The sequence below is a fragment of the Daphnia pulicaria genome, chromosome 6 (assembly GCF_021234035.1).
Source record: "Daphnia pulicaria isolate SC F1-1A chromosome 6, SC_F0-13Bv2, whole genome shotgun sequence".
NCBI lineage: Eukaryota > Metazoa > Arthropoda > Branchiopoda > Diplostraca > Daphniidae > Daphnia > Daphnia pulicaria.
Window position 1 is genome coordinate 21,391,834 of NC_060918.1, and position 26,880 is coordinate 21,418,713.

General features: G+C 43.0%; 7 protein-coding genes across 13 annotated transcripts; 3 read left to right on the plus strand and 4 right to left on the minus strand.

The window, feature by feature from the left end:
* Positions 1-1,875: 1,875 nt before the first annotated feature.
* On the plus strand, positions 1,876-3,673 carry LOC124342781. Of its 2 annotated transcripts, none has more exons than XM_046795942.1 (3): positions 1,876-2,231; positions 2,881-3,027; positions 3,100-3,673. In XM_046795942.1, the coding sequence occupies exons 1-3, from the start codon at positions 1,942-1,944 to the stop codon at positions 3,638-3,640; spliced, it is 978 nt and encodes a 325-aa protein (XP_046651898.1). In that variant the 5' UTR covers positions 1,876-1,941; the 3' UTR covers positions 3,641-3,673. The 2 variants fall into 2 exon arrangements, with proteins under 2 accessions (XP_046651898.1, XP_046651899.1); XM_046795943.1 differs by having other exon boundaries at positions 2,896-3,027.
* On the minus strand, positions 2,132-8,568 carry LOC124342631. Of its 2 annotated transcripts, XM_046795688.1 has the most exons (13): positions 8,460-8,568; positions 8,262-8,394; positions 6,200-6,293; positions 5,972-6,131; positions 5,513-5,910; positions 5,161-5,445; positions 4,890-5,094; positions 4,676-4,819; positions 4,449-4,611; positions 3,982-4,381; positions 3,867-3,911; positions 3,532-3,666; positions 2,132-2,227 (listed from the first exon to the last, which is right to left on the minus strand). In XM_046795688.1, exons 2-12 carry the CDS (start codon positions 8,379-8,381, stop codon positions 3,641-3,643), a joined length of 2,040 nt encoding a protein of 679 aa, XP_046651644.1. In that variant the 5' UTR covers positions 8,382-8,394; positions 8,460-8,568; the 3' UTR covers positions 2,132-2,227; positions 3,532-3,640. The 2 variants fall into 2 exon arrangements, with proteins under 2 accessions (XP_046651644.1, XP_046651645.1); XM_046795689.1 differs by lacking the exons at positions 2,132-2,227; positions 3,532-3,666 and having other exon boundaries at positions 3,714-3,911.
* Positions 8,569-9,367: 799 nt separating this feature from the next.
* LOC124342828 (protein C3orf33 homolog) lies at positions 9,368-11,838 on the plus strand. 3 transcript variants are annotated; one of them, XM_046796013.1, is made up of 8 exons: positions 9,368-9,540; positions 9,625-9,830; positions 9,901-10,009; positions 10,069-10,312; positions 10,381-10,933; positions 10,995-11,054; positions 11,126-11,506; positions 11,576-11,838. In XM_046796013.1, the coding sequence occupies exons 5-8, from the start codon at positions 10,865-10,867 to the stop codon at positions 11,744-11,746; spliced, it is 681 nt and encodes a 226-aa protein (XP_046651969.1). In that variant the 5' UTR covers positions 9,368-9,540; positions 9,625-9,830; positions 9,901-10,009; positions 10,069-10,312; positions 10,381-10,864; the 3' UTR covers positions 11,747-11,838. The 3 variants fall into 3 exon arrangements, with proteins under 3 accessions (XP_046651969.1, XP_046651968.1, XP_046651967.1); XM_046796012.1 differs by lacking the exons at positions 10,995-11,054; positions 11,126-11,506; positions 11,576-11,838 and having other exon boundaries at positions 9,625-9,827; positions 10,069-10,297; positions 10,381-10,738; XM_046796011.1 differs by lacking the exons at positions 10,995-11,054; positions 11,126-11,506; positions 11,576-11,838 and having other exon boundaries at positions 9,369-9,540; positions 10,069-10,297; positions 10,381-10,738.
* LOC124342700 (argininosuccinate lyase-like) lies at positions 11,751-14,265 on the minus strand. The gene is made up of 12 exons (XM_046795818.1): positions 14,079-14,265; positions 13,837-14,007; positions 13,605-13,739; positions 13,419-13,519; positions 13,098-13,291; positions 12,942-13,002; positions 12,832-12,872; positions 12,675-12,772; positions 12,445-12,588; positions 12,288-12,368; positions 12,103-12,209; positions 11,751-12,033 (listed from the first exon to the last, which is right to left on the minus strand). Exons 1-12 carry the CDS (start codon positions 14,199-14,201, stop codon positions 11,862-11,864), a joined length of 1,428 nt encoding a protein of 475 aa, XP_046651774.1. The 5' UTR covers positions 14,202-14,265; the 3' UTR covers positions 11,751-11,861.
* Positions 14,266-15,009: 744 nt separating this feature from the next.
* Positions 15,010-18,270, plus strand: LOC124342595. The gene is made up of 4 exons (XM_046795626.1): positions 15,010-15,155; positions 15,221-16,304; positions 16,379-16,463; positions 16,538-18,270. Exons 1-4 carry the CDS (start codon positions 15,065-15,067, stop codon positions 17,873-17,875), a joined length of 2,598 nt encoding a protein of 865 aa, XP_046651582.1. The 5' UTR covers positions 15,010-15,064; the 3' UTR covers positions 17,876-18,270.
* Positions 18,271-18,509: 239 nt separating this feature from the next.
* Positions 18,510-22,912, minus strand: LOC124342660 (WAS/WASL-interacting protein family member 3-like). Of its 3 annotated transcripts, none has more exons than XM_046795743.1 (5): positions 22,484-22,912; positions 21,245-21,598; positions 20,907-21,166; positions 19,826-20,825; positions 18,510-19,286 (listed from the first exon to the last, which is right to left on the minus strand). In XM_046795743.1, exons 2-5 carry the CDS (start codon positions 21,558-21,560, stop codon positions 19,183-19,185), a joined length of 1,680 nt encoding a protein of 559 aa, XP_046651699.1. In that variant the 5' UTR covers positions 21,561-21,598; positions 22,484-22,912; the 3' UTR covers positions 18,510-19,182. The 3 variants fall into 3 exon arrangements, with proteins under 3 accessions (XP_046651699.1, XP_046651697.1, XP_046651698.1); XM_046795741.1 differs by having other exon boundaries at positions 18,510-19,289; positions 22,484-22,911; XM_046795742.1 differs by lacking the exon at positions 22,484-22,912 and adding an exon at positions 21,675-22,139 and having other exon boundaries at positions 18,510-19,289.
* A 1,400-nt stretch (positions 22,913-24,312) lies between these two features.
* Positions 24,313-26,872, minus strand: LOC124342734 (26S proteasome regulatory subunit 8). The gene is made up of 8 exons (XM_046795870.1): positions 26,724-26,872; positions 26,286-26,433; positions 26,013-26,236; positions 25,751-25,943; positions 25,549-25,681; positions 25,332-25,485; positions 25,021-25,230; positions 24,313-24,839 (listed from the first exon to the last, which is right to left on the minus strand). The coding sequence occupies exons 1-8, from the start codon at positions 26,733-26,735 to the stop codon at positions 24,699-24,701; spliced, it is 1,215 nt and encodes a 404-aa protein (XP_046651826.1). The 5' UTR covers positions 26,736-26,872; the 3' UTR covers positions 24,313-24,698.
* Positions 26,873-26,880: the final 8 nt, after the last annotated feature.

Genomic DNA, 26,880 nt, shown 5'->3' on the forward strand with positions numbered 1-26,880 from the left:
TTCGTCGGCCTTGAATTATGGATTGGCGTCAGAATCACCTGTCGGGAGAAAAACTAACTAAAAATAAGCGATTATTTTTTACATTTAAATCACAACGACCCCATTATCTCAATCAAAGCGGGATCACGACGTTGCAATGTAAAAGCATCCCCTCTACAAGACGGTCGCAATTTGAATACCGTGACGAAAACCCCCGCAAATCGCATAAAAGAACAATGGAACCCCCCAAACGAAAATCGTTTCCCTATCTCTCCGAGAGGAACAGCGCCACCTCCCAGAGAGAAATCGAGTAAAAAACCCCGAAAACAGCTATCGAGCCGTAGAAGAAAGAGACGTCGTCGCACAGTCGGAGTAGGAGGTGGGTAGAGTGGGGTCGGGTGGGGTGGGGTGGTGGGTGGGAGAAGACAGGGTCGTTTGCCGATAAATCCCTATCGGGAAATTTTTCAATAAGAATACAGTTATCACTAATCGGAAACTGTAATGTGCTTAGCAAAAAAGGTTTTAACCAAATAATATATCTTTGAGATAAGAAAAAACGACAATGTCGAGATCGGACGAGATCACTCTACAAAGTGTATATTCATTGAAAAAATTCTGTGAATGATGATGGTTCTAAGACCTCATTTCAAATCTTACTATACAAACGAATAAGGTGCAACTCGTGTATTATGGCCGCATCGTTACGACAATTCGAAAGAAATCGGTGTAACTGTACCCGAGAAACGGATGGGCCGGGAGCCCGGGACTGCTGATAAAACCATTTGATAATGACGTATTTGTTTACTTAAGTGTGTTGGTCATACAAACGGAAGTCAAGGACTTCAACACATCATTAAGCTACCTTATGAAATTCTCATCAGTAATATTACTAATATACGTACATTTCGTCTATCTCTATTTCTTTTAAATGTCTAATTCATTGGATGATTGGATCGCTTATTTCACTATAACTATCATAGGGAATACAAAGTTAAGTAGCCTATATAAACGAATCAGCACTGATTATAAAAGTCACGTACAAAGGTTTTACCCAGGTACTAACTCCAGCCAGAACGATACCGCGACTGAGCTAGCTTCAGCGTGATTTTCAAACAGATTTTGTGCTCCGCCCTTTCATGAAAAAGATAAGGTTGGCCTAGGGTTTATACTACGTTTATCCTGCCCGTAAAGGGTGCAACTATAGCATTAGTCACACTTTCTTTCACACGGAGTTGTAACAAGACCTTTATAGCAAAATAATATTTAAAAGAAAGATTACAATCTTTCGTGCTGATGCTACTATCAATAATGACCTTTATTGCTCTGCTGGGTTTTTACTTAATTGGCTATAGACGGTGACATTTGCAACAAACGTAGACACATCCATGTAACGTATCATAAAACGTATAATCTGTAATGTCTGTAATGTAAACGTATCAATGAGTCACGCTATATGTCAAAGTCGTTTCTAACTGGCTTCCAGCAAATTAATTAACTGCTGTTGCTGTGGCTGCAAAATCTCACGATCGAGAGGTGGACAAGTCAAAAAGAATTTTGTACCTGTAATTTTTTAAAATGACGTTTAGAATATAAAAATGTACTATACGAAAATTCAATTAAAGTTTATGCCGGAAATCTAAGAATCTTAGATATTCTCACTTTCGTCTTTTTTCTAACTCTAGTCTTTTTTTCTTAATTGCTGGGGCTAATTTTACAAAAATTGTTTAAATAAAATGTAACCCTTTCAAAAATTGCAGCACGATTAGCACATGCGAAAGTTCAAAATGATACGAGAAGGTGGTTCAAATGTCTCGCTTAAATGAATATCAAGCCGCGCCTGAACAAAAAATGATGGCTTATCAGTCGAACGTTGTCGATGCATATATAGCCGAGTTTTCGGATCGATTTTCGAGCAGTTGCCGGCAAATCCTCCATGGCGACGGATAGAGTTAAACAAGCAAAATGTTAGTAGATAATTTCCATCGGTCACCTAGAAGCGAGTATTTTGTGTGCGGTGAGCATTATTCTTCCTTGGATTGCTGCTGGGACAAGGCCTTTGCTGCGATCGGTATGGAGTCTTTTTTCACTGAAGAGGACGAACCGGAGGTTATCCAAGCGGTTGCAGCCGATTCCAGCACTTCTTCGTCATCGCAAATTGGTGTTCCAATGCTCAGCGCATCTTCTACTGACCCTCTCCAAGCTCTGAGCCAATGCGTGCACAACATGATGTCAACCGATTTTCTGACAACTGGGTAAGAGGAAAAAACTTTTTTTGAATTTGGCTAATTATGAATTCTTGGTAGCGATTAATATGTTTGCACTTTTTAAAAGAATAATTCAAGAAACAATTAATAATGAAACAGTTTTCAATCTTTTTTCCCGTTTGCTGTTCGAGAAAGAGCTAATCGAATTTTCTATTATTCTACCTGAAAGATCATTGAGTATTTGAGTGTCTAATAAAGGTAGACGACAATTTTTAAATTCTAAATATTCTTAAACAGTTAGGCATTCCTTCAATTCGCTTTTTTTCACTTTTAATTCATTAATATTGCTGATAAAATTAAAGTAAGCGTTGTGTCTCGGTCACTTAAAACACCGATCAGAGTCGGTATCTGAAGTTCATGGATTCAGTACAATAAATAGGCCCGTCGGGAAAACCACGATTGGAAACTCCGAAAAAAACGCGCTTGATCTCTAATTTTTAAATAATTTAATTTTGCTATGGTGTAACATGAAATTTGCCAATCTAAACAAGCTTATCAAGTCTTATTTTAACAGCAGAAAACGTAGGCCTATACAATAATCAAAGCAAATAACTGTAATGATTTCGTGTTCAAAATGTTCTCAATTGTTTTGTTTTTTTCTAATTAATAATACAAATTACTATCAATGAAAATCTAGGCCTGTTGCTGCAAGCACTTCCGCAAACCAACAACCGACAGTGAAAAGAACTCGCGGTATCAAAACTGGACCTCGTCGCCACAAAGCCAACGCTCGAGAACGCCAACGAATGCACGGCCTGAACGGCGCACTCGACAATTTGCGCAGGTTTTAACTTGACTAGATCACAAATAAGTAAACTGTGTTGTTTATCAACACCTTTCATTCGATTAAAAAAAGATTGGCACCAATCGTCTCGGACAGTCAAAAACTATCCAAAATCGAAACACTTCGACTGGCTAAGAATTACATAAAACTGCTGAGTGACATGTTGAACGACAATCCAGCCAGCGCTTCAGCATCCGCTGCGTCTAACATCAAAGCAGCCAATGTTTTAACTCCCGGATTATCCCAAGCCACTGTCAATGTCATTCATTCGCTACTTGGCATCAACCGCCGTTCGTCAATTTCGATTCCTATGAGGGCTAGTGCCACTAACGATAATTTCGTGCAAGACAGCGAATCGCCGCGCTCCAAGGGAGCTGAGAATAGCGCTTACCGACTTAACGATCTCTTAACTACCTATCACCAATGTTCTCAAAACCAGGAGAGCCAAACGCCCATCAGTGAAGAAGATCAAGCTCAACTGGATTCATTGGTAAATTTACTTACCCAAGAACAGGAATTACTGATGGATGACGCCAATAGCAGCAGTTGGACTGGTCAAGATACTTGGGATAGTTCTTCCTTTGATTTCGACGATCCCCCCACCGACTTCTAGTCAATTTAATGAATACTGGAACAATCCTGTAAATTCCCAAATCTACTTTCTATCATTCAAAAAGAAATATGTGTTTGTTTCACATAGTCTAGTCAGTACCAAGAAATGACCTCACACGAACGTGCGTACATCAAGAGATAATTAATACATTATTAGTTTAAAGGGTATCCAGTTGTTTAATGAAATTCCAATCAACCATTTGAACTGAATTATCACAAGCTTATACTTCTCGAATCCAACGATCCACCGCAGAGAATGCAGCAATCCAGCCCTATAAAGAAATCCCAATTCATTATTAGATCCTGAAAAATCAAAGTTTCAACAAATTATTGAGACAATACCTGAATCAAGATGATAATGAGTTCCACACCAACGACAGCAGAGAGTGTTGTCGAAGCAAGTTCGTAATGTAGCCCGGCAACGTAGGGCTCTATGCCCGCTAGAGCACTGCCCATCTTCACGTTTCTCGAAAGGGATTGGCTTTTGACAGATCAGACATTCTTCTTTGGGTGGCTTTGGTTTTATCTGAAACGTTGCCTTTATCTTTTCCACTAGAGTTTGATCCAATTTCGTGTTTGATTCGGCGACGATAGGCGTGTTCACAAACTGGTAGGCAAGGGAAACATTGAGACGCTCGTCGGTACTTAGTTTCCCATCCGGTCGATTCATAAGAATTTTTTGGAACATCTTCTCGATGTGGCGCAACTGGAGGCAAAACTCGGCCTTATCTGCCCGCATTTTCTGAAATTTTTTAAATTCAAACATGTTGAAATGATCACGCAAGAATTTCAAAAGGAAATTTAGTTACCAAATCATCTTGTAAATCTTTATCATAGCGCCGCTCAACAAAACAGGCATTGCATTTAAATAGCGCAAACCATCTGAGCAGTTGTACGTAGTAATCATCTTCGGAATTCAAATTTTCCAGGTCCATTTCCCAAATGCTTTCCCAGTTGGATCCATTGAGAGCCCTAATCAGTTTATACAGACGTTGAAGTTTGTGCAATATCAATGATAATGATTTTCAAATCTTACTTGTAGGTTTCTAAAGCTATCAAAGACTGTTCCATGCTCACTGCATTTTGTAGGCAATAGGTAACTTTTTCCAGGTTGCTACCAACGTAAACAGTTAGGCTGCTAGGTTGACGGCACTTAAGGTGATCATAAGCCACTTTGACACTTTGGAAAGAAGACAAATGAATTAACAAGTTTATAATTTCAGGGATTTTTTTTAGTTAGTTAGATGTACCTCTCGAGCACGAAGAGTGTTGAACCATCACCAGACCAGGATGTAGCTATTCCGCGGCACAACATGACTGGATTAGATGGGATTGTTATTTGGGTCACTTCCAATCCGTTGAAAACACCTTCCGTGTTGATGGTTAAATCGATTTCGTTCAAGAAATAATCTTCCGTGACGCACAAAATCTTCCCTCCAGCCAATCTCGACAATCCTGATATCCGAAAAAATTAAGTGCGTTGTTATTTTAATAGGGTAGAGACAATAACGCCAAATATACCTGCTAGCTGCACGCCGGGAAGTAAAACGAATTTGGTGTCGACGCACTGCAGTCCGTTTCCGTCGCATTTGACAGAGACGGCCACGACAGCGTTATTCTTTGTCACACTGACGACAAGGTAATCGTTGGAATTTGATATTTCGATGGCACTGACAGGTATGTGATCTTCATCAGGAATGATGGCACCCAGAAAATTGCAACTCGGAGCATTCTCACGGTCCCAGGAGAGTGTCCAGCACTTTACTTGGCCACGGTGAGATCCAGCAAACAATAGCATCTGATTTTCTAGAAATTAAAAATGTTTTATTTTTATTATCAAATATTCTTTTTTCTTCTTTGAAAGCAGTCATACCAGCAGGTCCTGGATGGACTTTGACGATGGAGGGATCGACTATCTGTAAATCGTGGTAGGCAGAAAATGAGACGTTTGTAAACGGAGTCTGTGCCTTCCAAATCACGATATGGCCACTGCGCTGCAACATGATCAACCAAGCATAGTTCGTCGTGTCTTCCGTGTACAATGAACTCCAGGCCAAAGCCATAGTTCCCAGAATGTAGGATCGATTTTTGTGGAGCGTAAAAACTAGACTGTGGCCTGGTTCGGCCGCCACCTGGCTCGATGTCAACACATCGTTATCTTTCATCTGTTGCAACCAACGAGAAGAAAGCTGGTCGATATCCTCCCACGCCCAACAGCCATTTCGATACAGAGTCACCCTATGATCTGCTGTCACCGTAGCCAGAATGCATCTGAAAACATTTCAAAATTAAAAAAAACGGTAACATGTGGAAATGTGATCAAAATTCTTACTTCCGAAATGGAATCAATCCGGAAGGCGACCAAGCAACTTGACGAAATGCGGTGCTCAGAGGTTCGTCAGTAGTTCGACCAGCTGACAGTGTCCTGTCGAGGAAGACATCGTGGATTTCTTGAAATTGGATATCGCGATTCAACGCTGCCCGCTGGTTACCTAATCGATGGACAGTCACAATTAGTAGAAGCAATCTTTAACAATGACGTTGACTGTGTTCTGCCTACCGTTGTTTTGGATTTCATTGATTTCTGTCGGGGTGGTAATGATCCTGTGGTCGAACTTGAAAGCCTCCTTCCTATTGACGGCAGCTACAACCTCCTAAATAAAAGAAATTGAATGAGAATCAAAGACGGAGCGATGTAACAATCGGTTTATTTGACAAGAAACGGGAGATACACCGTCACGGAATGAAAAATATTTAAAAAAAACCAAAATTTTGAAAATATATAGATATCAAGAGACAATTGAACGGGGGGGGGCGAATCAATTTCACATTGCGTCAAAGTGGAATCGGTTAGCGACAGCCATTTGTTCGAGTTTATCGGCCCGTCGTTCGCGGGCGTGTAAAATAGTGACGACGATGGCCAAAAAGAATCCGAAACCACCCAGAGCGGCCGCCGACAAGACGATGGCTCTCGACGGAGTGACAAAGAGTTTGTTGAGCCAATGTCTAGAACTGGCCTCCAGCGTCGGGATGATGATCATTTGAGAATTGGGGATGATCTGAGTCCATTCCCGAGTCGCAGTGTTTGGAAAGTAACTCAAACTGACACGCAGAGCTTCCAAAAAATTGGGAGATCGAGCCAGACCGAAGAGCGTGTACGGAAGCTGGAGTGCACTGTAGGCGCTCTGGGATAACTGAGCGCTGCACGCCAACTGCAGTTCACCGTTGGGCTGCGTTGTTCGATAGCTGATCGACGGGCCGGGAAGGTTGGTGCCGTAGGGAATTCGCCCGTGTGAACAGTTGGAGAAGCATCGCCCAGTCAAGACGACGACTTTGATGAAATTGGCGTCGTAGTCCAAAGTGTTTTTGTACGCTGCCATTTGTAGCTGGCCGTCGGAAGGACGGTGAACCAGCAACACGTCCAGTACACCTTTCTCTTGAATGTCGTACATGGTGGCCATGACGCTAGTTGTATTCCACTCTGCCAGCAGATCCCATTTAGGAACAAAGTGTCGGACGCCAGTCCCCTCGCTTCCAGCATTTTCCAACAGGACGGCTCGCACTTGACTGTTGTAGGTGAGTGTCACCAGCAAGTCAGGATATCCATCTAAATTGAAATCTCCACTTCGGGCAGTCAAGGCTTCTTGGTAAAATTGCGATGCATCAGGTGGCTGGAAAGTCCATACTTTGCCGGAAGGATCTTTCAAATCACATAGCACAGGTTGCCATTGGTTGTCGGAGAAAATATAAAAGCTACTGTTGTAGCACTTGTAATCTGAGCAGACGGGCACGAGGTGATCCAGTTTTCCATCAAAATTGACATCGACAAAGATGGATTGGCCAATGACAGCGGCTCCTTTGACAGGCAGTGGAATTGTTTGAGTCAGCTGGAGACCATTGATGCCGTTAAAACGCCACAATTCAAAGGAGTGTTTGCCAGTGAGGAGGAGATCGGTTGACATATCGCCATCCAAATCGACGAAAGCGTGAGAATGGGGAATGCGTAAGGGATTGTCAGCTTCCATAGTGACTATTCGATCGACTTGACGGCTGGTATTGAAGATCCAAAACTGGCGGGTCCCGTTAGAGTCCAGAGCAAAGAGATCAGAAATCATGTCTCCGTTATAGTCGAGGACTAGAGGATGGCCTTTTGTTTGAAAAATTGGCTTTTCTTGGATGGGGCATTCCAGTTTGGTTAGTTCTCCCCATGCAATGTAAATGTTAAATATTTCAGATGCCGATGACCAAAAGCCAGCTTTAGGTTGGCTCAGAACAAGAACATCCATTGCACCATCACCATCGAAATCCCCCGGCACCAGACCTTTGATCATTTCATCCCCAAGATTGCAGTCAAAATGTTCTCTTCTTAAAAATGGTGCTTCAGTATAAGCCAGCAGGACACCAAAACTGTGTTGGTGGTTGTCAATCACAAACACATCGGTGAGTTTGTCAGAATTGAAATCACCAAAAGCTGCCAACAATCCAAGCGGTTTCCCGTCAAAGACTTGGTCTGTGAAGTCGAGGCCCAACGATCTTCCAATGAGGAAGCAGAACAAGATTGGGCAAATTCGATTCATCTCACTTGTACGCAGCGTGTTGGATAAACGGACGAAATAACTTACAAACAAATGAACGCCTTGTAGGGTAATGGCAGCAATCACATTACTTTCAGACGTGGATACAGCGAAAGGCGTAACAGTCACACGTTGCAATGGCACTTTAGTACCAACGACGTATTCCATTCATGTGTCGTTTCTAGAATAAATGAACAAAGAGATTAAAAACGATAAGCAATCATAAATTGAACAAATAACGATTACTCAAGCTTATTCAGAAGTGCAATAAATGAAGAATAATGAAGTGGTAAAACTTTCCAAACTCGATGGTCGTCTGCTACTCTTAAATGAGACTTAATGCACCCCAGCGACATCTGTTTTTCGGAGAATGAACCGTATGGTACCTCTTTTCGCAGTTCTTGTTTTTCAAGATTCGTTAGCAATCGAATTATGAAGTTGAAAGGGGCTTTAACTGATCAGGAAAAAAATTTTAGCTTCCTGAATTTTAATGGTTTAAACCTATCAAATTGAGACAAAGTCAAAATCGTGTGTATAAGATTACAATAATGCATACACCATCTCGACAGCTTCATTGGTAATCCAATATTATAGAATAAGATCGTTTAAAACAGTGTCATTTGCGAACAAGAGAAAAACGACACGGAACACGACAAAATATATTTGACCATCTGATATCTATCTAGCGCATGTGCGTCACCATTCGACCACACATCCCGTGTTAAACAGGTTGCGATTGGTTGTGTTGGAATAGTTGGATCAGCGAAAATTGTAGCCTATTCGGTCTCCCAGTTTTTCCTTAAAACGGTCGCAATATATGTATAAAGAATTGTAAATGAATGATCGAATTCCATGTCGCCGCCTTTCCAATGCGACTCAAGCGTGGTAATTCGTAGTCTTGGTCTTTGGGCACGTAGAGGCGTCGAACTTGTTTCCATACAAATTTTTATGAAAACTCATAAAGTGCAGCTGACGGATCATGTAACATTGGAGTTTCAAAATCGGAAACTGAGAACCCATCCTTCTTTTCCCTCTCAAGCTTATTCGTTCTCTCTCTCTCTCTTTCTTCTTTTATAGTTTCGTGAGAATCGACTGATCGTATTCACGGCCGGGTCGCAGCTCCACAGCAACCCATAAACCGCGCAATCTTATTTTACCAAGAGCCTTCTCGGCGCCGGATATCAGTGTGTGTCAAGCGCTATCCGAGTGTGAACATGGATGCACTATGAGGATGCATCATTGCCTCTCAAATTGTAGTCAAAACTCTGTAAGAAAATGACGATCAAATTCTGTTTGTTCTTTTTGATCGCTTTGCTATCTGCCATCAGTAAGTGTGAGAACATTTGCATTTTCGATCGGTTCCAACATTTAAACTTTATTTTCAAATATCCGGACGTTGTTATGTCAATAGATTGGGGAAATGCTCGAGGAAATATCAGCATGGCTCCGGCTAATCCACTGTACTGGTTGGACAGTTACATCAAAATCACTTGCAGAACCTCGTCCAACATTAAAGTGAAGGAATGCAGTTGGTTTATCAACGATAACAAAATTGACAGTGGACAAGTCTACCAGTTTTCCGTCGACGAAAAACTAAGAGAATGTGCCATTATCGTAGTAAGTGAATTTTTACGAATCATTAAATTTATAATTTACCATACTATTCCCATTATTATAAACTTGGTAGAAATTAGCTGCTACCGCCAAGAACGGCAAATGGAGATGTCTACTTCATTTGTCATCGACTAGCCACAACATGTCGGAAATAAGCGCATCGACTCACGTAAACATTCTCGGTCAGTAACACATGATTTGGATTGAATTAAAATGATTAATCCGATAGAATTGTGTGTAGATCTGAGTTTACGCGAATTCGTCATCATCATATGCGGAATACCCATTTTTCTGGCAATGATGATAACCATCGTGGGACTCGTCGTGAAAAATAGGCGATCCGTAACTTTCATGGAGCATCATCAGAGTTATTTCGTTGCGTCGGCACCAGTCATTTTGCTGGAGGATGGCTTTAATAGCCCCGGTAGTACGCCGCCCCCGCCATCCTACGACACGGTAGTTAGCGCTAGGTAACTATATATACGGTATTGATCGCGAGAGACTCTGCTGACGTCTGAGTTGAATACCAAATGGGCCATTATATGTGTCACAGAATACTTGCTGACGAGTTCGCTCGACTAGAGTTTTCCGGGATTCCTAACGACGCGGAAGATCACACGTCTCTTCGCAACGGTGACGAATCAGGAAACAATGAACAAATGTTCAAAACTAGATCAGCGCCTAATTTGATTGTTACATAGAGAGGCAATGTAAACGGGAAAATATATCGATCTCTCATCACTACCCGATCCTACCGTTTGGTGAAATATTTATCGGATTTTAAATTTTCATTGGAAGCTATTAACCGTTCCTAACTTTTCTATTAAAATGTACATAGTGCACTTTACTTACGTTGCGTTCTGAATCAATGCTCTTGTAAAATGCAGGACAATAAATTTCTAAGAAGTTAACTGACTACGAAATTTTCTAAATTTTCGCTCTCTATTCAGTGCTGTAACCTGGTGGTCTGAAATGATAACTAACAAGTAAATAAACAAAAATGTCATGTCGATCAAACGAAATGTACTGACTGTGATATGAAGAAGCCCTCTGATTTGGAATCCAGGATTAATGAAATCCTTGATAGGAATATTAGAATAATCCAGGTAATCAAAGTTAAAGTAAACGCTAGATAATTTTTATTTCTGTAGTCTTTCATGGACGCAGTATTCGGTGTATGCCGTGGGTCTAATTGGTTTGGCAGTTGTCGCCAAAAGTACCCATATAGTAAGTTTTTTAAACTGTGATTTATTTTCCTTACTTTAGTAATTTGATCTTAAATTATTGGAATTTTCTAGTTCAGTAAGTTCACTCCTTCTAAAACTGTTCCTAGAGAGTTTGTCACAAGAGCCGTGAAGTTACAAGGAAAAGTGAAAGGAATTGAATTCCTACCTGTCGTACATCAACAAGAACAGCAGCCACTTTATGCCGTCAGATTACATATTGAGCACATTCCTATTGTAAACCTATGGACACGACCAAAACAAGCTGACAAGCTTTTAGAGAAATCTGCCAGCAGTTTGTTGAAAATTGAATTGGTTGGAGTGAATCTAACAACTCTTGATGGAGCAAACAGGTGGATCAAATCACCCCTCGAGTCAAATCCAGTAATTTGGTTTAGACTTTATGGTGTGAATTCCAACACAAATCTCTTTTACGCTTCAGTTCTCTTACATAGGGTAAACAAAAATGTGTTAATTATTATGTTGAATAATTATTCTTTTTACTTTCAACTTTTCTAATAACAGCCTTGGTGGAAATTCTGGAGGCAAAGGGACCTATCCTCAATTGTTCTCAAACACAATGAAGGAGTAGTGGCTTCTTACTTACCTAGTCAACAAGTCTACTACAACAATAAATATCCGGCATATTACAGGAAGTTGCTGTACTGTGCAATCAAGAACAAAAATTATAATTGAGAACTGAAAAATACAGCAGTGTATCGTGTTATCACCACAAAATATTCATCTGAGATTTCTAAGTGGATGAATAATAAAACTATTTGACACGACTAATTCGATTCGTTTACATCTTTCACAATGCCGTACTACTGGAAGCGGTAGGGATGTTTCGCAATTCAAGAAGTGCCTTCAGATCATCTATTTGTTTTTGAACCGCCCTTCGACTGGTCCCACCAGCGACTTGATACTGCTCTACGCTGTGTTCGTAATTCCAGATACTTGCAACGGATGAATCAAATGCCGAGCTGTAATTGCGTAATAAAATGATAGATCGCAAAACATTGGTCGCCATATTAATGACGATGATACGAAACCTGACTGTCTGCAGTTCTTCAAGAGTTAGATCTGACATTTCTTTCTTTTGATCCTCAGCCATTGATACGACCTTTCCGACGGTAGCGTGAGCTTCACGAAAAGCCACCTATGATAGTTAACATGATCCAGTAGTTATCATGATCCATTTATGCAAAAATTCGAATAAAATTGTTAAAGTACTAACGCCTTTTCGCACTAGATGGTATGCCAAATCAGTGGCCAGCATGTCGGAACTCAGCGCACCCATTGCCCTTTGTTCGTTTATCTACAAAAATATTTCTGTTACCAATCGCTTTCAAAAATAAGAAATAATAAGGTTTGCGCTGTCTCGATGATAATACTTTCAAAGTGGATAGGATTCCGGCAGCGACCTGAAGAGATACGTAAAGATTGTCCACTACATCAAACAGAGCCTCTTTATCCTCTTGTAGGTCCTTATTGTAGGTGGAAGGTAATCCTTTTAGAACCATTGAGAAACCCGCCATCTGCAAAGAAAATCCAGTCAAAAGATTCCAGAAGGATTTACAAGACGTGATATAATCTCATCGGGTCATCGCCGTGTATAATCTACGTGTCCAAATATTCGTCCGGCTTTAGCCCGAATCAGTTCTAATCCGTCCGGATTCCTCTTTTGTGGCATGAGACTGCTTCCAGTGCTGTAGGCATCCGCTGAATTTACAAAAAAAAAGTTTCAGACAAATTCAATCGCGATAGTATTGATATCTTACCAATAGTCACAAAATTGAATTCTTTGGTCGAATAAATGATCCTGAAATCGATAAAATACAAAAAAGTTCTAAAACTTTTTTTAAAAATGATTTTCAATTTGAAACCTTACAGATCTTCGGCCAGTCGACTAAGATGAGAACTCAAAATTGACGCCCAAGAAAGAAACTCGACTATGTAGTGGGAAGAATATATGTAATAAATATCTTGTGTAGGTTATTATATACCCGAGCAACATATAGATTGCATCAATCAATAAAATCCATACCGACGAAATCGCGGTCGCCTACACCCAGCAGAGAATTGGGCGTGATGTTATCAAAACCCAACAGATCCGAAAGATAAAGCCGATCGATCGGGAACGGACTGCCGGCCAATGCTCCGCTGCCCAGAGGCATCACATTCACTCGATCCCTTAACTGAATCAAACGCTGCACATCTGACCATAGACTCCAGGCGTAACTAAACGTAGGGGAAAAAAGAAAATGAAATGATTTCAATTTGAATAACATGTCATTAGCAAACCGCAAAATGGAAGTACTAGTATAGTAAATATTTGTAATTTAACCACCACTTCTTAATAACATACCTGCATAAATAGTGGCTCCAGCGGATGGGCTGTGCCCGCTGTAAATGGGTGTAGCCAGGTAGAAGAATATCCATTTCGTCTTGAGCTCGTTCGATCAATATCTTTTGAAGAAAAATAAAAAATAATTCTGTTTCCGGTTGGCTTAACAAAATTAATTGGAAGCTCGTCTAGCCTCTATACGCATACCTGGATAATTTGAACAAGAAACTTGTCCAAGGATTGATCAATTTCTTGTCGCAACCAAAGTCTCAAATCGGTGGCCACCTGATCGTTCCGGCTTCTGCCCGTGTGTAATTTCCCACCTGCCTTCCCTATCATTTCCTTTTAAAGGCAAAATAAGAAGAGGATATTATATCAAATATTAAACGCGCGGTGATAAAAAAAACATTTCCGCACGATCGAGCCGGTGGTTTTTTACTTTGAGGCGTCGTTCATTGGCTGAATGAATATCTTCGTCAGATGGATGGATCTCAAACGTCTCATTGCGCCATTCGTCCTCAATGGCGGCCAGAGCGTTGCAAATGTCGGCACATTCCAGCTGGTCTACCAGTCCGGCCTTGAACAAGCCTGCAGCGTACGCTTTACTACCCTGATGGCAAATTTTCAATTCAAATTTTAATAAAAATTCTTAGGAAAATATTTTTAGCTATTCAAAAATACCAAAATGTCGACGTAGCAGAGGCGCTTGTCGTAACTGATGGAAGAATTGAATCGCTCCATCACTTGATCGATCCGGCGATCGCTGAACCGGCCACCCCAGAGTTTCCCTCCGCTTTCTTCCATCACTGCCGTCCGCCGATTCCGTCTGAAAGGGAATTGAGATAACAACAGTTTGCGCGATCGCTGACTATGGCGAAAGTTTTCTCAATAGTCGCCAGTGCTGGGGAGTCGTGTTATGGAATTAAGTATCACGACTTTTCTCTTATCTTTTGTCTAGAACCATTGTTCTTTCTGGGAATCGACAACAACAACAACATCAGCTGATTATATGCAAACATTGTATGTAAGACAGCGAAAGTAAAGAACATCCATTCTTATTTTTTTCTCCAATATTTTACTGAAATTGTTTTTTAAGGTCGATTGATTTTTTAGTTGAAATCGTGACAAGCAAAGGTCGGAGAAAACCCAACGACACGAAAGATAACACAAAACGTTAGTGATGGGTTTCCCTTTCACAAATTTGTGTGTGTGTCTATTTATCTCCCAAATAACCTTACAGATTTCTTTTCCTTTTTTCCACAATGTCATTTGGTGAATTTAAGTGCTGGTCAAATCGCTGAGAGGCTTCTAGGTGACCGTGGATAATAAATAAACAAATAGACGACCGTGAACGATATAATACGTAAGATAATCACGAGCCGGAAAACCTTTTTTTTTACAGACAAGAGAGACTATGAGACGTAGCGAGCTAATTGTTTTGATTACTAATGGACGGGCTATTATGTTATTGCATCTCGGTGGTATCAAAGAGCGCGATAGATAGGGGTCGGTGATTGCTGTTGCGCACGCGCTATTTGGTGATTGTCATCATCGCTCTCGTCTAGTCACTATTAACGAGTATCATTGTCATTGAATGCTCAGTCAACCGCCGACAACAACCGACAGTTCACTTAACTTTAATCGCCATCCGATCCCAGCCAATTAGCATGTCGAAAAAGCGGAAAATCCTGTCGTCCATTTCCGTCTTCTCTTTCGTCTTCCTCGTCTTATTACCTGACGATTGCACCTCCAGTTTAGGTATTATTATTATTACGAAATCAAAACATCACGTTGATTATTTAATGAATAATTACAAATATTAGCGACTAAATTGGATTTGATCCACCGGGAACTGGCGTCCGTCAATCCGGCGTGGACTCGAGTTTTGAATTACATTTTGGATTCGAATAAATTCAACACCAACAAAGATCTAGGCCAGCAGACGACGACTAGTCAAGACAATCAAGAATGCTGCCTGACGGATCATTCCGGCTGGTGGTGTCGTCGACGCCGCCAGCGTCATCACCATGAGGGTCATTTGAATCCCAATCATGTTGACAACAACAACAGCAATCTTCCGTCCGATCAATTAGGCCATCGATCGACCAGGCCCGCCGATCTCTACGAGGCCACTGACTGGCATTGCCCGCCACCACCGGTGGCCACCACCAACAGGTTGATGGCGGAAGTGGTTTATTCCGGCGAGGTCGACTCATCGTCATCCCGACATCACGTGGAATTGCCGGCCATCTTCTCCGTCCTGATCAATTTCGGCAACAGCGAATACTATCAATTCCTCATCAGCATGCTCGACTACCTGGAGGAGGATCACGGATGTTCTTCCGGCTACGTTTGGGATCCGTTCGCATCCGCCTGCCGCCGGATCTACTGCTCTCCGGGCCACGTCCACGGTTTCCAGGAGGATTTCTGCGATTACATCGACGCCAACGAAACGGAGACCGATTGGCGGATGACGTACGTCATGGAGCTGGAAGTGATCCAGCTGACGCTCTACGTCGACGCCATTTACGACAGCCGCAACATCTCCGACGACGATTTATTGGCCATCATTCAAGACTCTTTCGCTCCCGTTTTTGCGGCTTTCGTCGGGATCGATCCTGGGCGCATCACCAACCTGGACGTGGCTTTCGTCAACCGAACGGCCAAGGAGAATAAGCCGGCGGCACCGATGATGGACCAGCAGCGATCGCTGACGATCGATTTCTGGCTGAGTCAGGCGGAAGATGGATCGGGCGAGCCAACGATCGACAGCGTTGTCGCTCTGATGGGCAGTTTGATCGTCCAGGATCGTTTGATCGCCGTCATTGACGGAGTCGTTTGCCAACTGGTGGGTCTCCACGAACAGCCCGTCCCATCGGAAACGGACACTTTCGCTAACTGGTGCAGGTTGGATATATTTCACCATCATCTCTTATCTCTTTAAAAAGATAATCAAATTGACAGGTCGATTATTTTTTTAGAGGTGGGATAACGGCCATTTACCACAATGACGAATTCGTGATCGACGTCACCAACAACACGGAAACGAATCAAAGCGAATTGATAGTAGTCTAATATATCTAATCTTTTCTGATTTCATTAAGAATTATTACTTAATCATCTCTCGATTATGTTAAAAGGTCTACATCAAAGCGACGGATCAGTGGTACAAATCGGGTGAGTACATGGCGGATTTGTTCTTTTACGGCTCGTCCAATTCGTCGGGTCTGACCAGTTTGTCCGGCTCGGTGGCCGTCTGTGAGAACCGGAGTGTCATCGAGGACACGTCGTGCAACGTCATCCATTTGAACCAGACGGAATTCATCTTCTTCGACAACAACACGGTCCTCTACAACGGATCCATCCCATTCATCGGTCCCACTCTGCAGCCGGGCGAGTACGAAAGTCTTCCGGACGGAGGGCTGGCCGTCTGCCTCTACATCTCGCAAAAATGGCCGACGGCGTTGATCGTCGAATCCTACCTGACGCTCTGCTTAATGTCCATCTCGATCCTGGCCATGATGGCCACCATCGTCACGTACTTGATCTTCCCGGAATTGCGGAATTTGGCCGGATTGGCCGTCATGAATTTGTGTCTGATGACATCCGGATTCCAGCTGTGCATCATGATCGGAATGTCGCTGTCGGTCCACCAGAAATCCGAGCTGTGCGTGGCCACCGCCATCCTTTTCCACTACGAAGGATTGGCATCCATTTTCTGGACCAACGTCATGGCCATCGACCTCTTCCTGACGCTGGGCCGATGGTCGGCGGCCCCCCGGAAGCCATCGAAAATCCTTCCGCGCTACAGCCTCTACGCCTACGGCCTGCCGCTGGCCATCGTGTCGGTGGCGGTGGCCATCAACTTCTGCGACTGCACCGGTGAGTTCGAAGTTGAGTACGGCAAGCTCTTCTGCTGGATCAGCAACCCGAAGGCCAACATGGTCTTTTTCGGCCTGCCGCTGGCCTTGGCTCTTGTGGCCAACATTGTTCTCTTCGTCCGGACGGTGGCCATCATCTACAGTTCATCGACCTGTCAGGGCCAGTGTTCCAGGCGTCGGCGGGCCCTGTGCCAGCTGAAACTCTACGCCCGCATGTCGACCGTCATGGGATTCGCCTGGATCTTCGCCTTCATCGCCGCCTGTTTCGACATGTCTTCGACGGCCGGCATGATCTTCACCTTCATTTACATCATCCTCAACTCGATGAGCGGCCTCTTTATCTTCGTGGCCTTCACGTGCAACCGACGCGTCTACCTCCTCTACCGCGGCTGGTGGGCCAAGAGGCGCAATCAATTGCTGCGCCGATCCAGCACGACGACGGCCGACAGCCTCAGCAGCACCAGGAAAACCAAGACGGCCCACGCCAGCGTCTCTCACCAGTCCCGTCAAGCCAAGACCATTTCGGTAGAGACCCTCGTTTCCAATTCGGACGCCGGAGATGTTAGTCCAAACCGTGAAACGTCTCTCCACATGTAAAAATATAACTAAATTTTTTCACTTATTTCCAAGTTGATTATTACATAACATCCCCCATAGCTTTCAACAGGAAATATGATGATCGTTCAGTTCTTATTAGAATTTTTTAGAAAAGGAAATTCCTTGAATAAAGAAAGATATTTTCAATTTTGTAACACTCGGATATTTGGACGTTCGTTGTTATTCTGGGCATTTTTATTATGTATAGTTAACAAACGATGGAGAATGAATGCAGAAAAATCGAGCGATGAAACACACACACACGTATAGGCCTATATAGTTGAATACAAGAGGGTAAATAGTAAGAAAGGAAAAAAAAAACAAGACCATAAAAGGTTGACAAAATGATTTAAGAGGCATATTTATAATAATCGTATATCGGGGAAAAAAAAGGGATTGGCCGAACACACATTTCTTTCTCACACACACACACACACCCTTTTTCGAGGATATAGATTTCCTTCCTCCCTTTTGTTTGCTTTTTCTTTCAGCTCGATAGAGCGCCACGTTCAAAATCAAAAGGAAACGGGCGTGACAACCAAAGCTCTTTTTTTTTCCTTTCTTATTCTAATTTCTTTTCTTTTTTACCGAAAATTCCATCATACACGCACAAATACAAGCACGCCAATTTTTAAAAAAGAAAAAAAAATATATATAGTATACTCGGAAATACAGAATAGTAAATAGTAGTTACACACGGGAAATAAATGATTTTAAGCGCACTTCAGGTTTCCCGCGATGAAACGGTTACAGAAAATTGAGGGGTGGATTTAAAAAAAAAAAAAACGAAAAGAAAAAATAATAATAAATCGCGTGTTGACTAAACGGGGCACCCGACAAAAAAAATTTATTTACAACATATGGACTCCCCCCTTTATATTCGTTTCTACTCTTTCTTGAATTTGCTAGACGTAACATCATTTTAAAACAAAAGACAAAAGAAAGAGCAGTTTCATGCACACGGGGGGAAAGAGAGAAATAACATTTTTTTATAACGATCGTTTCAAGTTTCATTAGACCAATAATCGATTATTAATATGGCTGTATGTGGCACTTATTTTTTTTCCTCCTTCATCTTGCGAATTTCCAGTGATCGGAACCTCCACCTCCCCTGCAATTACGAACACGGACGTAACACAAAAATGACAGACGACAGGTGTTGTTTGATGACATCTTTTCAATGGGCACAAGGACAATCACAGTCATTGAAGCAACACGCCAAACGAACCCAAAGTTGTCTTTTCTCTCCTTCCATCTCTGCAGGAAAAAAAGCTCGACGAGTTACGTAATTATTCGTAAAAATAATTTCAGCAAGGAGCTGCGTTGCTGCTGGGCCAACGCGATCCGGAATTGCTGGGCTGCTGCATCGTTGGCGGCTGCGGCGCTTGCTGGCGTTTCATACTCTGGTTGGCTACTGTTGGTCGTTGGGACGTGTCGGGTGTGTCGGGTAACAAGGACGTCAATTTAGAAGCGTCACCACACCAAGAGGAAGATGTTGATTTCCAATAATAAAATAGGAATAGCCAGGAGGAGAGAAAAAGAAGCCGGGAAAATACACACAAAAAAATAAGCGTCAGACAAGGCGGTTAAACAAATAAGCTCTCCAAAGTTTCCTGACAAGTTCAGTTACTTTGAAGAATTATAAGACTTTTGACATCTAAGAGACAAAATGACGAGAAAAAACCCATTGCCCATTTAAAAAAAAGAAATGTACACTTGAGCTGTGAAGCGTAAAAATAAGCCAATAACCGGAATAATAAAAATAAATCAAAAGGAAACCCTATCAAAGGTCTTGAAACCCAAAAGCCAAAGAAGTTTCTCCCAAAAATTTAAGTCTTTTCTCTCATTGAAATGAAAACATTTGTAAGTAAAGTTACTGTCGAGTCAATTGTTTGTCTAACACTTTAGCCTTAAAATTTAGATTTAGAAATGTTTAAGTTTGAGTCCTACGCGTTGGGTAAAGCTTCTGGCAGTTGGTGAAGGGCTCCGGCGACGGCATGTGGTGCAGCGGGCGGAAGCGGCTGGCGAATCGCGACTCAAAGTCTTCCGGTTCGGCCGAAGAAGATTGCTGGAAGGCGTAGGCCACGCTGGGTGGTGGCGGAGGTGGCGGAGGGACGACCATCGACGACAGCGACGTCACCGAGCCGCTACTCCGCTGCATGGAAGACCCACGGGTGGGCGGCGTCGGCGGGCCGCTGTTGTTGTAGATGCCGGGCGACCTGCTCGACATGATGGAAGACGACGGAGGTGGCGGAGGTGCCGGGCTCATTCGATGCGGCGGAGGTGGCGGAGGAGCACTAAGAGGCGGCGGCGGAGGGATTGAGGCAGGAGGATTGATCCGCTGCGGAGGCGGTGGGGGACGCACTGAAGGTGGCCGGATTTTGGCCGGACTGGAATGAACACCGTTGGCCATTGGAGCTCGCGGCACCGGCGGTAATGGGCCACGAGGAGCTCCGGAGATTCCTGCCGGCGGAATGGCGTTGCGTGGTAAGGTGGCGTATCGGTTGGGTGGCGGCGGAGGGGCCACCGGAGGTGATGAAATGTCCTGCGAACTCTGATTGCGCCTTTCTTGGCTCTCCATGATGGACTCTTCGACTTCCGAAGATCCCGGAGCTCCTGGTTTGACGGATCGAAGACTCTGAGCCCGTGCCACCGTCGGTTTGGCACTGGGCGGCGGCGGCGGAGGTGGACTCGTCGGATTGACGGGCCAATTCATGCTCATACTGGCGATGCTGGGCGATTTGGGAGGTGGCGAAGGTCGTTTATTCGAAGCAGATGTCCCGCTCCCAGCTCGACCGCTTCCAGCCGGAGGCGGAACGGGACTAGTGGGTTTCGATTCCATCGAAGGCGGTTTCGGTGCCAAATTGGGTTTGCCGAAATTCAAAGTCGGCGGTTTAGTGGGCACGCTCGGCGGATTCCGAGCGTACGACACATTATCCGTCGAGTCACTCTTTAAAATAAAAAAGAGAAAAGGGAAAATTTGATAAGAAAAACAAACAGGTGACGATAAGAGAGAAACGGTTCGATGTACCGTTACGAGCGACGGTTTCCTGCTGGCTGGCGGAGGCTGTGGCGGAGGTCCTCGGTTGACTGACGAGGCGGACGAGATGGATGAGCCGGATGTGGATCCATTAAGCGTTTTGGGCTTCCACGGCGTGTTGGAAGGAGGCATTTCCGTTGAAGGCGTTCTGCTTAAACCACCTGGATGGCCGCCACCACCGCCGCCGGACGAATTCTGATTGACTGGGCCCAGTCGCCCTCTACCTGTCGCTTTCAAAACCGGCATTCCACCTGGATTGAGATAAGAGTTATAAGAATCATGACGTATTTTGTCTTGGCCTGTCAAATGTCTTAGAAAAATAATTTCACCAGCAAAAAGTCCGCCCAGTTGAGGCGCTGCTGTCCCATTGCTGACGGCCGGCACGGCAAACGGTTTCGGCCCGCTGGGTTTGTTGTTGTTACTGCTGCTGCTGCCTCCCCCTTCGATGGCGGGCGCACTGCGATCGTTGGTCACCGTTTTCTTGAGCGCCGCTCCCTGGCGAATAGAACTGAGCAGCTGGTTGCGATCATCGACGCCTCCCGATTTGCCCATTTTAGACGTGCTGGGTCCTTTGGCGCCGAATGACGGCGGCGGAGGAGGTCCGGGTGGTGGAGGAGGACCCGGCGGAGGTGGCGGAGGAGGCATTTTTCTCGATTTTTTTTTCTCCAACCTCCTAGTGTATCCTGAAAGATAAATCAATCATTGTATTAAGCCAAAAAGAATAAAAAGTACAGAAAGAATATTAACATTTCCTCCCACCGGATTAAATAACAAGGCGGTTACAGGGGCTTCTCTCTCTGCGTGTACACCAAGTCTGTCTGGATATGTTTCAAACGTTTTTTCCTTCTCAAACTTTTGGTATCGATATATATATATTTTGTTTAGATAGCGAGAGAGTCTAATCTTAGTTCTTTTCAGACTTTGGGAGGCGCTGGTTGGCCACCAACAGGTACAACAAGACGAGTGTGGGCGTTACGGCAACACACACGTAAACAGTCTTACATCATCACTTCCGGAAAGAAAGAAAAGAAAAGCTTTTTTACGTGCAGTTCTTCCACTTGGAATAAATTAGGCAATCAAACCTTACAAGAGAGACCGATAATGTAGGGGGGAACCTTTCAATTGCAACAATCGCAATGGAATGGCCAAACAAAATGATGGTTCGTGCCCGTTGGGCTTTCACGTGTGGGGGTGAAATCGGGAACAATAAAAACTACTTCTGCTTTTCTTTCTTTCTTTTCTATGAGGTTGTTTCACTCTTATCGACCTTATCGCCAAGCCGCCAACTTCCTTTTCGTTCGACTCGTTTTTCTCGTTTAAAGAAATAAAATAACTGTGACGATTGAAAAGAAAACAGCAAACAACTTCCTTTCGTCTGATAAATAATGAACTCAATTTACGTGAACATGTGATCACGTCACACGATTTCATACAACGTCGTTCTTATTTCTTTTTATTATTCTTTTTTCGGCGGTGGGAGGTAGGAGAAAAAGTTTGGTGGGAGGACGTGAAAGCTCGGCGAGAGAAATTCAGTCCAAAGTCCGCGGTCAGCCATCAGAAAATCTCACCTTAATGACGTTGGAAAACGAACAAAAATTTCTGGTTGTAGTGACCCGTTTTTCTCTTTTCCTCGATCGAATAAACACTCTCACATATACACACACACTAACACACACACACACACAGACCACTGGGTTGAAACCAGCAATGAGTCTCTCAATCAACGGCGTTGCAAACAGAGTTCAACACATTCCACATATTGATTGAATTAGCCGAGTTTTCTGTTCGATGCAAACGGCGTTTGACATTGGCGAGGCTCGGCCTCGTTAACAGTTGGAGTTGCCGAGGTAAAACTGTGTCTTCAGACACCTGCAAACCCACTTCACACACGACAGTAAATACCTATATGAAGACAACGTTACACGAAACCTTCTTTCTACTGCTGCAGTGTACACTAGTCTATAGCCCACCACCACTGCCCCAACACAGGCGCTCTGGCGGCGGTCGGCAATATCGCTGGGGGGGTCGGTAAAAGTAACACGTTGCCAGATTTATTTAATTTCGTTCAATCAATTTTCCGTTTGATTTGAAACAAATCGAATGAAATTAGTAAATTACAGTTTTTTTTACTAGCTTGGCATTTAGTGCGTTTACTTCCGTTTAATTCTTTTAAAAAGATGAAAATTTGAATAATAGAATTTCCTCCAAAAACATATAAATTTTTTAAGTTGACTACGCCCTTGATCTAGTTGTTATTCAAGAGAAATTCACCGATTGTGTGTTATCTGGAGATTTTATCTTGTACGACTTACGCAACTACACATGCAAATTAATAGAAAAGAAAAACAGCACTTATTGCTTAAGAGTGCTAAAAACTCGAATCAAAAATTGATGTTCATTAGGAATTCAAGTTGTGTGTATAGTATCCAGTCGAAATCAATCAGCCGGTTGCTAGTGCACCTGAAGGCATGTCCCAATATCGCTGAGAAAATCCAGCGTCAATATAGGTGAAACTTGCTTGCATCATTTCAATACAATGACTCGATGGTCTTCCTTGCTACAGCAGGTTTTGTTGTTGAATCATGCGTTGCTAAATTAGCCTCGCTCATTCAAAAGTTTTGGCCCTGGTTTGAGTCAGCGTTTTTCACTGTAGTGTTGAAATGTATCCATTTAAATAGCTCCTCAAGTTTGAAGTTTGCCAACGTCAAGTGCCGTTAACCAATTTGGTAATTTCACAACTGTACGTAAATGCCAGTTCTTTTTATTGCACTGCCCCCCATGCCCAGAGCAGCGCGCACACTTAAAGACTAGAAGTCAATTTATTCAGAAGCATTTCACAGCTTGCTGGCATCAATTAAGGTAATTAAGACACACGATCGATTTCCAACAGTTAATGAGGGCGAAATAACGCACTGACGTAGGTATCTATCAAAGATAAATGTTCAGAGTCTAGACGGGATTTGTTTTGTTCGTCGCCGCTTGTGTCCATTGCGAAGCCTTCATTATTGAAGAATTTCTCAAAAACAAATCTCTACAGGATTAGATTTATTCACGTTCTTCGATGCGCAACCAAATTAATCAAATCTGGTTCCGTTTTATCCGAGCTGTATTATGCAGTCGAAATTAATTGCGTTCTTTCATTGCACGAAAAAAGGATGGAACTCATCCGAGATTCTGGGAATAAATCCGGCATTACCAGTTTTTTCTTATACAATCTTCTTCCTTATTCTGTTATTCAAGTTCGTCCAAACCTAGTTATCTTACGGAATATTTGATACCAAAAGCTTCTACCGTCAAAGCAAAAGTTTTTACGTCTAATACGACCACCCTTTAAATTCTTGATTCTTTCGATCAACTTCTCAAGGTTAATCTAATCCAAACTGAATGAACCTCTCCGTCTGAGATGTCAACTTTTATTTAGCGCACTCTGATCTCTTTGTATTGGCATAACGAGCGTTTGGAAAATCCATCGGTACATCACTTCTTTCTTCAAGGATATCACTTAATCAGTAGAGAAGAAGGAAATAAGTAATGACAACGTGGGCTGGGCTTGATAGGCTTAGGAGTTTCAAACGTGGAACAAGTCCAGAAATATTCAATCTTGTGAAATGAAAATTAAAAAAAGCTTTCGGGATTACAGCCATATTTTTTTCAATGAATTTGAATTATTGTTAATTTTCTAAATTTTTGTTTCTGATTTTTAGTTGATTGCTTGCCGAGTGAGTGCGATGAAGTTTCGTCCAGTATCAGACCGTTGGATTCGAAGTACAAAGGATATAACAATCACTTCCAGAGCTTTTTGATGGACATGTTCTTCTCGGAATCCTTTTGCATCACCTTAGCGACGGCCATCTCGAAATCTTCTTGAGTGACGTGGACACGCCGTTCGCGCAAAGCGTACATGCCAGCCTCTGTGCAAACACCCTGGAGATAGAAAATTAGCTCTCGATTATGTAGCTCGCCAATCTGATACGATTAGGCAATCATGTGACCCACTACTCACAAGAGTATTTGTTGCACACATGCAACCAATATTATATAGGTGTGGAATGTTAGAAGGGAGGAAAAAACCAATCAAAGTGTAGAAAAAAAAAAAGATATAAACCTTGACTTCCGCTCCGGAAGCGCCGGGCATGAGCTCGGCAATCTTTCGTAAGTTGATGCCACGAGTCAGATTCATCTTTCTCGAGTGAATTTTGAGAATGTCGAGGCGAGCCTCCTCGTTTGGTGGCGGGAATTCGATCTTTCGATCAATGCGGCCGGGTCGCAATAGAGCGGGGTCCAAGATGTCGATACGATTCGTGGCCATAATCACCTACATGAGACGAAAGGAAAGAGGGACAGTGTCAACAGATCTGACAGGATTCAAACACAATCGACACAATTCTCCCCCCCTCCAGCTGGTACACGGCTCACTTTGATATTTTTGGTGGCTTCGAAACCGTCGAGCTGATTCAGCAGCTCCAACATGGTACGTTGAACTTCGGAATCACCTCCGCTACCAGATTCGATACGCGAAGAGCCGATGGAATCGATCTCGTCCATAAATATGATGGAAGGAGCGTGTTCCCTTAATTTTAAAAATTCAACGTTGATCAATTGTATTGGAAAATTTCAAAATCTAAATCGGTACCTGGCCATGACGAAAAGTTCACGAACCATACGAGAACCTTCACCGATGAATTTTTGAACTAATTCGGAGCCAGAGACTCGGATGAAAGTGCAGTCCGTGTGGTGAGCGACGGCACGAGCCAGAAGTGTTTTACCTGAAATACACCAACGATGGTGAAACAATCACGAAATTAAAGAGAAATAAATGGTGTTCTATTTTTTACCTGTTCCTGGGGGTCCGTAGAGTAGGACACCTTTTGGTTGAGCGATACCGAGGGCGTCAAAGAGCTCCGGATGTTTGATGGGAAGCTCAATGACTTCTTTGATTTCTTTGATCTGTTTATCCAAGCCTCCAACCATTTCGTAAGTGCTGTCTGGTACTTTCTCCACCATCATGAGAGACACTAACGGATCAACCTAAATCACCACACCGTAAATGTGATACAACAATACTTTACTTGGGGGGATCACATTTCAAGCACTTACTTTACTGGGGAGAATTTTGTGCAGTGTGTAGCTGTCATTTCTCAGAGCAACTCTGCAGTTTGGCTTGATGTCGTTGATATCAATGTTCTTGTCAATGTCCACTACAAATTTACCTTCTGGGTGAACTTTGACAAGTACTTTCTTCTTGTCCATGGCTTTGACAACTTCACCGACATATGATCCCTGCTCCTGCAGCAGCTGCAATTCCTCCCTCAACATGCGAACTAGGAGAAAATTAGCATGATTGAAAGGAAACGAGAACTTTCCATCTACCTTTGGCATTGAGTTCGTTCCTTTGTGCCTGTAGCCTTCGAAGGTTCTGTGCTTTCTCCGCAACTACCAGCTGGAGCTCCTCAATCTTGGTGATGTAGTATTGCCTAAGACCCTCTCCCTTAGGAGGAGCCGCATCAACTTCCATCATCTGAAACAGTAATACACATTAGCCTGCAAGAATTATGGAGCTTGGGAAACGAAAGGAATTGCTAGTTATTTGATACACTTGAGAGCTTTAAGTAACACAATGTTAGTGAGAAAATAAAAATTTCACGGTCGTTCTATTTGTACAATTAATGCTCTTCTTCGGTGCTACGTCTGCAAAAAGAGTTAATGAATGAGAAGCAGCTCAGCACTGCATTACGACAAGGGTGGATGACAAATGTCAAGGACGAATGCCAAATAAGTAGACTGTTAAGGAATAAAATCGAGAATTACGTGATTTTTCATTTAAACGTTCAATCGGCGTTTTCGCGATCCTCCAAATTTAATCACGAGCTCGGACAAAATTTCACCAGAGGATGACAAGCTGTTTGACTGTTTAGTTCAACCGTCTACCGCCTCTGTTAGCGCAGCATGACGGTAGTAATGTCGG